Source organism: Sus scrofa, chromosome 3, assembly GCF_054392235.1.
Source record: "Sus scrofa isolate SSC_HxYL_T2T_F1_AM1 chromosome 3, Sscrofa_HxYL_maternal_Yorkshire_Landrace_v2.0, whole genome shotgun sequence".
Taxonomy (NCBI): domain Eukaryota; kingdom Metazoa; phylum Chordata; class Mammalia; order Artiodactyla; family Suidae; genus Sus; species Sus scrofa.
Window position 1 is genome coordinate 104,477,948 of NC_139385.1, and position 12,061 is coordinate 104,490,008.

The 12,061-nt window shown below is 38.8% G+C and overlaps 1 protein-coding gene across 6 annotated transcripts in view; it reads right to left on the reverse strand.

Annotated features, from left to right (window-relative positions):
• Positions 1-12,061, reverse strand: part of FOXN2 (forkhead box N2) — a 68,264-nt gene that overhangs the window by 21,967 nt on the left and 34,236 nt on the right. For 4 of the 6 annotated variants that reach the window (XM_013987898.3, XM_085019352.1, XM_003125154.7 and 1 more), the window contains one exon: positions 8,487-9,037. In XM_013987898.3, the coding sequence (XP_013843352.1) occupies positions 8,487-9,023 (537 nt within the window). In that variant the 5' untranslated portion in view covers positions 9,024-9,037. The remainder of the gene's footprint in view (positions 1-8,486; positions 9,038-12,061) is intronic. The other 2 variants (XM_085019353.1, XM_085019354.1) reach the window with 1 other exon arrangement.

Here is a 12,061-nt window from a genome sequence, read left to right on the forward strand (position 1 = left end):
GCCTATAACAAGATACATTTTGTGCAATGAAAACAGGAAATGTGCGTCCTCTCATGTACTAGTTTGCATGCTGGAACTCTAAACCTTCTGGACTTATTTGGTAAAGAACCACTGAAGGTTTTGAAGAAATGAGGAATACTGAACTTTAAAAAGATTTGTCTCAATGGAAGTTGTAAAGATTAGGAGAAGAAACAATGTTCAGTATTCCTGAAATGTTATGTACTTGCCCTGTACAATTTAACAGAATTTCTTCTCTTGACTACCTTCTCAGTGGTTTTTAAAACCACTGAATTTTAAAGGGCATTCATAACTCTTGCTTATATTTTAACTTTTCTTCTTCTTCTTCTTTTTTTTTTTTTTTTTTTGCTTTTTAGGGCCTCACCTATGGCGTATCCAAGTTCCCAGGCTAGGGGTCTAATCGGAGCTGTAGCTGCGGGCCTACACCATAGTCACAGCAACGAAGGATCTGCGCCACATCTGTGACCTAAACCACAGCTCACAGCAATGCTGGATCCTAAACCCACTGAGTAAAGCCAGGGATTCCACTGAGCAAGGCCAGGGACTGAACCTGCATCTTCATGGATACTAGCCTGGTTCGTAAGCTGAGCGACCATGGGGACTCCTATATTGTTAATTTACGGTGGCTAGCATGACTTCCTTTCTTGGGATTCAGCTATTAAAGGAAATCATCACAAGAAAATGCACAGACTAAAACTGGTTCAGAAACCAGGCAAAAGTTCTAATTTCATGTTTCTCAGCTAAAATCTCATATTAAATGTTTTAGTTTGGCTTTTATAAAAAGTTGGAAATGCAGATTTCTAAGATTTCAATGTTAACATTTAAAACATAAAAACAAAACCCAAACCAAAAAATACCATTTAAAATCCTGAAGCAGATAAATGCCAAACCAAGAGTGGTAACTATGGTATAGACGGGGTGGAGAACTTTTAGCAGCTATACCAGCTGGTTGGATATCAGTATCAGTTTTTAGTTTGACCTAAACCTTTGTCATCTTGCCTTTTGAGGTAATCATCTCTAGATAACAGCTATTCATATGAAAAGCACTTCCAAGGTTGCCAAATTCAATCCCAACATTTAAAGGAAATAAGTATAACTAACTTGCCTTCTACTGATTGGAAGAGAAATACTATCATTTTGAGGCACTGATTCAAGTATTTCATAAATTAAAAAAAAATCCACAAGCATTCCCACTCCTACTTGTTTATATTACTTTCTGCCTAAATTTCAGACATTTAAGCAAAGTGATCCAATAACTTTTGTGCAGACTATCACCTACCAGTTCATTTTCTCTCACCCTAACTTTTGGTGATAGCCAACTCATTTTTGCTCCAATATATTACAAGTATTTATCCTCCTATTCTTTATTAACACAATAGTTGATTTTTTTTTATCACAAGCTCCCTGAAATTTGGACTGTATGTTTTACCACTCACCAGCTCTCACTTCCTTAATTCCTTTCTTTCTCTAAGCATTGAAAAATGCTCAGGTTAGTTATAGAAATGATGCACACAATTAAATAAATTAGAAGTTCCCATTGTGGCTCAGCAGAAACAAACCCAACTAGTATCCATTAGGATGTAGGTTCGATCCCTGGACCTGCTCAGTGGGTTAAGGATCTAGTGTTGCCGTGAGCTGTGGTGTAGATAGCAGATGTGGCTCAGACCCCAAGTTGCTGTGGCTGTGGCGTAGAACAGCAGATGCAGCTCTCATGTGACTCCTAGCCCGGGAACTTCCATATGCTACAAGTGCAGCCCTAAAAAGCAAAAAAAAAAAAAAAAAAAAAAAAAAATTATGTACAAGAAAAAATCCCTTTTGGTCACTACTACAAATTATACCACACTGGATATACTGTTCTGCAACTTCTATTACAAACAATACTGCAGTGGATATTCTTATATACATCTCCTTGTGTGCAAGTATGAATTTGACTTTAGGGGAGAAATAAGAATCTTACCGACTAGATCAAAGGATATGCATGTTTCTAATCCTAATAACAACTATTAAGTTGTCCTTAAGAATGTTCATACTAATTTATACTCCTATCAATGGTGAAAAACTACTGATACTGATGTCCCCATATACTTGACTAATTTTTTTTTTTTTTTTGTCTTTTTAGGACCGCACCCATGGCATATGCAAGTCCCCAGGCTAGGGGTCGAATCAGCCGTAGTCCCCAGTCTATGTCACAGCCACAGCAATACCAGATCTGAGCCTCGTCTGTGACCTACACCACAGCTCGAGGCAATCCTGGATCCTTAACCCACTGAGCGAGTCCAGGGATTGAACCTGCATCCTCATGGTTATCGGTCAGATTCGTCTTTGTTGAGCCACACCAGGAACTCCCTCCTCGACTGATTTGAAATTATAAAGCTTTAAAAATTTTCTTGCAATCTAATGAGAACAAATTAGTTTTCTGCTTCCTCTATTTTTTTTTTTTTTTTTTTTTTTGGCTGCCGCACACAGGGGCTTGATGTAGGATCTCAGTTCCTAGACCAGGGATTGAACCTGGGCTGCAGCAATGAAAGCACCAAGTCCTAACCACTTGACCGCCAGGGAACTCTAGTTTTTTGTTCTTTGGAGTTTTTTTTTAAGCTTTTTTACTTTTTTTAAGGGCCACTGCAGCATATGGAAGTTTCCAGGCTAGGGGTCAAACTGGAGCTACAGCTGCCAGCCTGTACCACAGTCACAGCAACTCTGGATCTGAATCAGGTCTGTAACCTATATGACAGCTCATGGCAATGCCAGATCCTTAACCCACTGAGGGTTTATACTCTTTTTTTTTTTGGTCTTTCTAGGGCCTCACCCACGGCATATGGAGATTCCTAGGCTAGAGGTCCAATCAGAGCTGTTGCCACTGGCCTACGCCAGAGCCATAGCAACGCCAGATCCAAGCTGCGTCTGTGACCTACTCCACAGCTCATGGCAACACTGGATCCTTAACCCACTGAGCAAGGCCAGGGATTGAACCCGAAACCTTGTGGTTCCTGGTCAGATTTGTTCCTGCTGTGCCACATAGGAACTCCCCAGTTTTTTGTTCTTTTAATGTCAGAATGTTGGTGGCTTGAAAACGACTATGTTAGAAATATTTATAGCATGGAAATCTGTGAAAGCTACAATCCTTACCCCTACCCATTTGTGAAATATTTACCAATACACCACTGTTTATACATTTTCAATTCTAATCTTTTGGCTGCTATTTTTCTCTATCACCTTTTCTTAGCTAATTATTTTCAAAAATTTGCAACATTTGACACCGTTATTCATTCACACTTAAACTTACCCTCCTTGGCCTCTGTTATACCATACTTCTACTGAAAAGCAATGCTGGTAACTTCCAAACTTAGAGTTTTGATCCTATAACATCACCACTATTCCTCTTTCATATTTCTAAATACCTAGTAGACAGTTCCCCTTAATGTTCCACCATAAGTGTAAACATAGGAGTTTCCATCGTGGTTCAGTGGAAATGAATCCGACTAGGAACCATGAAGTTGTGGGTTCGATCCCTGGCCTTGCTCAGTGGGTTAAGGATCCGGCATTGGCATGAGCTGTGGTACAGGTCGCAGACATGTTCGGATCTGGCATTGCTGTGGCTGTGACATAGGCCAGCAACTACAGCTCCAATTCAACCCCTAGCCTGGGAACCTCCATATGCTGTGGCCCTAAAAAGACAAAAGGCCAAAATAAATAAATAAGTATAAACATAAAAGCCCTAAAACTATAAAAGAATTAAGTGATATAATTCAGAAATAAAACTTGATGCATGCTGGAAAGGATACATCCAAAATTTCCAAAACTTTCAGTTATCTGAAAGGAAAATCTGACTGAGACTGGAGAATCTGCTTTCAAAATGGCTCACTCACACAGCTATTTGGCAGGAGGCCTTACTTCCTCGTCGCATGGGCTTCTCCATAGAGCTGCTTAAGTGTCCTTATGATGTAGCAGCTGACTTCCCATAGAACTAATTATCCAGGAACCCAAGATGGAAGCCATAACACCTTATATGATCTCAAAAGGTATGCTCCATCATTTTCACAATATCCTCTTGGATACACAAGTCAACCCCATTTAGTATTGGAGGGAACTCTACAAGGGCATGAATGTCAGAAGGCGAGGCTCATCTGGAGGCCATCTTGGAGGCTAGGTATGACAGAGATTGATCTTTTGAAACTGCTCTGCTGAGTTTTAATGGCCTAGCACATAGTCGGTCTTCATAAATATTCCATGTGCAGTAGAAAATGTATAACAGCAATTTATTACATAGCAACAGATAACTAATACAACCTTCTTTAAATCAGTTGTAAGATGATGTATCCAAATGTCTTGCTACCCATGGTGTGCCCATGGATTAGAGGCATCAGAATCACATGGGAGCCTCTTAGAAATGAGAAAGGCTCAGTCCTCATCCTAGATTTGCTGAAGCAGGATCTGCATTTTAACAAGATCCCCAGATGATCAGCAGGTACATTCAAGTTTGAACAGCATTGTCCTATAAAATCCTTCAGTTATCTAAACATATAATTACTTTCTCTTTTAACTTTTATTCCAAATAAGAATAGGAGGGTTCTGCTACTACTTGCTTGGGATACACAATGCCATAAAAGAACATTACTTCCAGCCTAACAAGAAAAAAAACAAAAAAATTTTATGAGCTTATTTGAGAGGTAAAGCTGCAAAACTGAAAGAACTGAATTCTGAAGTGTGACAGGCCCTGTCAGGAGAGATGAAACATAAATTATTTCACCTTTCGTAGAGCATAGAAAAAGTGGCAGTCACAACAAAAGGTTAAAAAAAAAAAAACAAAAAAAAAACGCAACAAATACTCAAATCTTAACAAATTCTTTTTTTTTTTTTTTTTTTTTTTTGTCTTTTTGCTATTTCTTGGGCCGCTCCTGCGGCATATGGAGGTTCCCAGGCTAGGGGTCTAATCGGAGCTGTAGCTGCTGGCCTATGCCAGAGCCACAGCAACGCTGGATCCGAGCCGCGTCTGCAACCTATACCACAGCTCACGGCAACGCTGGATCGTTAACCCACTGAGCAAGGTCAGGGATTGAACCCGCAACCTCATGGTTCCTAGTCGGATTCATTAACCACTGCGCCACGACAGGAACTCCTCTTAATAAATTCTTAAAAGCCAAGTGTGAGCTAGCAAGATAATTCAGCATCCTTGGCTTTCTCAGACAGGAGGTAAGTGTGCATACACTGGCCAGCATCTTCCCATAAGCCTCCATCCGATGCTTCAGAGAAGACCATAGGCAGGGCAGGAGTCCTAAGGAGACGGAGATAGTTGTGCAGAACCTAGCAAGGTTTGAAACTGGAGCAAGGATATTAGGTAAAGCTCATTCACACTCTAGGTCCTGTGTGAACATAAGGTGAGATCAGATGTCACTGTAGGAGAGGCACAAAACCTGCCTACACCCTGGACAAAGCTCCAAAAAGAAGTAAAAGCTGTCAGCCACTGACAGAGAGAAAAAATACTCTCCTCACCTTAGTTCCAGGCAATGGATGGCTACAATTGGGAGAAAAGTACAAAACCCAGCTATTCTCATACTTTACTGACATTAGGCAATGTACTTTGTGTCATCAGGAGAAGGGCAGGAAATCTACTCTCATGCCCAAATCCTCCAAAGACACAAAGCAGAGATCTGCTGTCACTGGGCTGGGAAAGGAAATGGTCACTCACTTGTACCCAGAACTTCCCACTGATACTGGGCAACATTTACTTACCATGATGGGAACGAGCAGGAAATTGGACTGAGTTCTGAAATAGTGCTGTCCAATATGCCTACCACCACCCTCATGTAGATAACTAGTGATGAGTGTAACTCTAGACTTCACTCTCAGTAGATGGGAGAAACTGTCCACTTATGGAGGAGACAAGGAAAGTCCCACTCTTGAGGCACAGGCATACAAAGACTGCTTAAGATTAGAATCAAAGCAGAAGAACTGAGAAACCTACTCTGCTCAAATCAAGAACCTTGTACCAAGTATCAAGCAAGAGCAAGTAAGGGAGGGGTAAGAGTACAGAGAAATATTCAACTCCTCTCCCACCCTTAAATGTGTCACAAGCTGAAAGATGAAGGTGGAGCAGAATGCTGAGAAAAATCACCTGACATTCCAGGCCTCACACCAAAGTACAAAGTATCAGCAGTCTATCTCTATAAGGAACGTGAAGACTGTGGTACATTGAAGGTAACTCTGACAACAACAAAACCCAAACCCAGCTCGATTATTAACTAGATTGACCAATAGCAGTTCATACTAACAACCAGATACAAGTAGAGGCATATCTGTTTCTGGATAGAAATATTATTTACCTCAGTCTCTACCATTCTTTTACAATGTCTGACATTTAATCCAAAATTGTGAAACACATAAAAACAGGAGCTAAAACAATTAGCAAAACCAGACCCAAAGATGGATCACATACTAAACTTAACAGACAAGACACTATAGCTATGATTAATATGCTCAGGGGAGTTCCCTGGTGGTCTAGTGGTCAGAATTCGGTGCTTTTATGACTGTGGCCCAGGTTCAATCCCTGGTCTGGGACCTGAGATCCTCACATCAAGCCACTGAATGCCACAACCGCAAAAAAAAAAAAAAAAAAAAAAAAAATCTAGTAGGAAATTTTAGTAGCGAGATGGAGACTATTTTTTAAAAGGAAAATGAAAATACTTAAAATATATGAAGAAGATTTTATCAGGCTGATCAGTAGAATGAACACAACAGAGAAAAGAGTGCAACTATAGAAAGATCAATAGAAATTATCCAAACTGGAAGTTCCCGTTGTGGCTCAGTGGTAACGAACCCGACTAGTATCCATGAGGATTCAGGTTTGATCCCTTGCCTTGCTCAGTGGGTTAAGGATCACGTGCTGCCGCAAGCTGCAGTGTAGTCATAGACACTGCTTGAATCCAGTACTGCTGTGGGTGTGGCATAGGCTGGCAGCTGTAGCTCTGACTGGACCCCTTGCCTGGGAACTTCCATATGCTATGGTTGTAGCCCTAAAAGAAAAAAGAAAAAAGAAAACGAAGTTATCCAAATTGAAACAAAGAAAAGAATGGGAGGAGAGGTGGAGCAACCAAGGGGTGAGACAACAGCAAATGGTCTAATATATTTTTATTTGGAGCCCCAGAAGTAGGCAGTGAACCACAAGAATGATTTGAAGAGATAACAAGCAAAAAATGTCTAAATTTAATGAATGACAACAAACCACAGATCCAAGAATCTCTGAAAAAACAAAGCAGGATAAAAATAAAGGAAAATACACCTAAGCACATCGCAGTCAAACTTCTGCAAAGTAGTGATAAAAAGAAAAATCTTTTAGACAGATAGTAAAAACAAAACATTATAGACAGAAGAACAAAGAATGGCAGCAGACGTTTCACCAGAAACTATGCAAGGCAGAAGAGAATAATGTCTTTGAAGTACTTAAAAAAAACAATAACTATCAACCTATAATTCTATACCCATCCCCCACAAAAAGGTTTAAAAAAAAAATCCATTGCTAGTAGACCTGAACTACAAGAAATGTCAAATGAACTTCTCTGGGAAAAAGCAATTAATCCAGATAGGGCAACAGGATCAGTCAACTTTTTCTGTAAAAGGCCAAATAATAAGTGAAATAATATTATTTGAAGGTAGACTGTAATAAATTAAAAACTGAAAGCTGTAGAGCAACCACTAAAAAGAAAAGAAAAAAGAAAAGGGAATAGCTAATAAGCCATTAGAAGAGAGAAAACTGAATCATAAAAAATACTCAATTGACAAACAGGCAGGGAAAGTTAAAAAAGGGAAAAAGAACAGATACAGCAAATAGAAAACAAGTAGGAATTCCTGTTGTGATTCAGTGGGTTAAGAACTGAAAGTAATGTCTGTCCATGAAGATGTGGGTTCAATTCCTGGCCTTGCTCAGTAGGTTAAGGATCCAGCATTTTGGCAAGATGCAGCATAGGTTACAGTTGCAGCTCAGAACTGGTGTTGCTATGGTTGTGGTGTAGGCTGGCAGCTGCAGCTCTGATTCGACCTCTGAGCCAGGGAACTTCCATGTGCCACAGGTATGGCCGTAAAAAGAAAAAAAAAAGAAAGAAAACTAGTAGCAATGATAGATTTAAATCTAGCCATATCAAGTACATTCCAATTATAAGGCAGAGACTGTCATGTTGAATAAATAAGAATAATATAAGTATAGTGACAGGAACACTACAGAAACTAAGAATAGAAAGTTGGAACATTAAAAAAACTAATTTATGTACCTATAGTAGACTGAATATAGTTCTGCCAGGTTTATATCAGTACTGAAGAAATTTAAAAACATCTTAAGTGCAAGCAAATGGTGAATATAATTAAGCTCAAGCTGAAGTAATGTGACTTGAATATTTTTCATCTTCCTTTGATTTCCTGTATTTTAAGATCTCTGTTAATTCTCCCCAAATATCCCTAACATGTTCATAAATACTGACCTTGCCATGGCTTCTTTCCACTTTCTGAAAACACTTATTCAGAGACAGATTATGTCGAACAGAATTCTTCCAGCCTGTTGGTGCAGTTGCAAAATATGGGAAGCGGTTCAGAATCCAGCTATAAATTTCTTTGACAGGCAAACATTTATTTGGAGAGTGTTCAATGGCCATATAAATGAGAAGACTAAAGGAGTATGGGGGCTTTGAAGTTGCTGATTTTTTTTCTGGGTTCTGATAGCATGTTGGTCCTAAGGATGGCACATCATCTCCCTCTATGTCATACAATGGACTAACAACTGGAAGACCCTCACTTCCAAAGGTGAAGTTTGTTAGGAGATTAGTACTTTCATGAAGCCAGTTCAAGTTTGTGAGTTCATCATCTGCTGACTCACTGTCCACTAGAGTAGCCTTTGGCCTGGCAGCATCAACAGCTTCAGGCAAGCTTCCCATTTTGTAAATCTGGCTCAGTCCTGCAATCTTTTCAGCTCCTGGGGTTTCAGCTCTCTTTTCTGGAGTCATTCCAATTACTGGACCCATTTACTCTTACAACTCTGCAACAAAAGAAAACAATTCTCAATCAATGTAATACTCAAGATTCATAAACTCATGGAAAAAGGAAATGCATATTTAAATATCCCCAAATCAGAGAAATTTTGCAATCAATATTTAAACACAATATTGATAAAACAGACACTAAAGTTTACAATACATATTCATATTCTGTAAAAATGACTAAATAAAATGCAGCATTATAGCACAATATGTACAAGGGATATTAACAAAATTAAATAATGTATTTTGAATACTTAACAAGAATCCTAGTCCATAGTAACTGCCTAATAAGTAATGGCTGTTATTACTAACAATGAACGATTTCTCTGAATTATACAACTATGTACTACTTGTCTTAAGGATCTATGACTTCACTGTAATAGCCATACATATGGCTCAATACAGACAAAAACCAGATTTAAAATAAAGTTTAACCAATAATTCCAAATAAACCCTTTCCTAAAATTTGAAATACTTTGACTATAAAGAAATAATTTCTAATATTTTATAGTGTATCATATGAAAAAGATAACATTTCTTAACCACTAAATTCATTATCAGGAAAAATATATTTACTATAAATTTATTACTTAATTTTAAACTGCATCTTTTAAAAATTTTTTGTCTTTTGTCTTTTTAGGGCTGCACCCACAGCACATGGAGGTTCCCAGGCTAGGGATCTAATTGGAGCTACAGCTGCAGGCCTATACCACAGCCACAGCAACATGAGATCTAAGTCCCGTCTGCAACCTACACCACAGCTCATAGCAACGCTGGATCCTTAACCCACTGAGCAAGGCCAGGGATCGAACCCGCAACCTCACGTTTCCTAGTTGGATTCATTTCTGCTGCACCAAGATGGGAACTCATAAACTGCAGTACTTTTAGCTCTCTCTTCCTTATTATCTCATCAAGTACTGATAGTGAAAGGCTGACATTCTCTTAGTCAAGTTTGAACCATCATTGTATTTTCAAGGGGAGAGAGGAAAAGCTTTTTTCTAAGCCATGCTTTTTTATTTCAATTTTCTCAATGACTTTTGTTTTGCTTTTAAACACACTTCAATTCAAAAATCTTATCACAGGAGGATAACTGACCAAAAAGGAAACTGACAGAACTAATGTGCCATTTAATTCATTTTCAATGGTTTATCATAGTACCTCCTTTCCCCCATTTCCAAATTCTATGAAAAACCCTCTATGTCTTCCATAATTCTATTCAAACTTCTTATGCTTATATAACAGAAATAAGATAAGTATCTCCAAGATCTTATTTTACTTCAAATATAGCTGGCAGGTTACTCTAAGAATTTATCTTGTGATAACTGGTCAGCTTCAGATGTAGAAGAGTCTATCTGGATTCTGGTAGCTATTAGCAGATGTCTCAGACCACTTAGCACTGGCTAATATTTTGCACTAAACACTACATATTCAATTAAACCCTAAAAGTAGGCACTACTATTAACCAAATCTTATTTGGAAAATGACTCAGAGCTTAAGCATCCCGTTTGAGGTTGTGTGGCTAGTAATTATAAGCACCAGAATTTAAAGCCAGGCAAATGACCTCAGAACAACTCTATTATCCTGGTAACAGTATATGGATACACATCACCTGTGAGTACCAATGACCCAATCCATTTAAAATCTTTTCACTGTTCTGGAGTTCCCGTCGTGGCTCAGTGGTTAACGAATCTGACCAGGAACCATGAGGTTGCGGGTTCAATCTCTGGCCTTGTTCAGTGGGTTAAGGATCCCGCATTGCCGTGAGCTGTGGTGTAGGTTGCAGGTGCATCTCGGATCCTGCGTTGCTGTGGCTCTGGTGTAGGCCGGCAGCTACAGCTCCAATTCGACCCCTAGCCTGGGAACCTCCATATGCCGTGGGAGCGGCCCAAGAAATGGCAAAAAGACAATAAAATAAAATAAAATCTTTTCACTGTTCTTTCCCTATCCAGTTCCTACGTCTCTCATGTATACATACAACTTAACACACCAAGATATTATAAAAAGGAAAAGACCAAATTATAACAAATTTGGTTGCTATGTCAATCAACTAAGAAAACCACACATGATGTACGCACATGCGCACATATGTGCACACAACATATTTCAGAGATGGCATCCCATCCTATGCAACTGACCAACTTTTTCATTTTACAACCAAAGTCTCTCTACTCAGAGAATTTTTAAAATGTAGTGGATGCAAATTCACTGGTTGAAGAAAGTCTTGCTTCCTTTAAAAAAAACAAAAGCAAAAACCCAAACCACTTAGCAGTCAGTGTTCAAAAAGTAATGAGTCATTACTAATTGTCCACTTCTGCCTTTTACCTATATTCATTTATTTTCAATTACATACAGAAATTAGAAAATAGCAAACAGCAGTGGCTAACACTTACTGAGGTTTTATTATATTACAGGCACTATATTACGGTCTTTAAAATGCATTATTTCTGGTTACTCTGCACTACTATTTAGTTCTATGTATGGGCCTTTCTGACTGTAAATCTCATAAAAAATAAGAGTCTTTTACTTTTGTATTCCTAATAAATCTTAGCAAAATGTTGGACATGAGCAGCCACTCAAATCATAATCATTTCTAACTGAAATGCACTTATAATCAACATATACCAAGTGCTGTGCTACCTGCTTTTAAGAGTTATTTCAGGAATTCTCATCATGGCGCAGCGGAAACAAATCCAACTAGAAACCATGAGGTTGTGGGTTCAATCCCTGGCCTTGCTCAGTAGGTTAAGGATCTGGCATTGCCACGAGCTGTGGTATATAGGTCGCAGACTTGGCTCAGATCTGTTGTTGCTGTGGCTGTGGTGTAGGCCTGCAGCTGTAGCTCCAATTAGAGGCTTAGCCTGGGAACCTCCATATGCCATGGGTGTAGCCCTAAAAAGCAAAAAAAGAAAAAAAAATCAAATCATTAATGCTAGGAAACATCCTCACTATTAACAATCAAAAAAGTGAAAACACTGTTATGAATGAGGAAACAGAAGTGAAGTCATTTGTCTAAAGCTATAAAG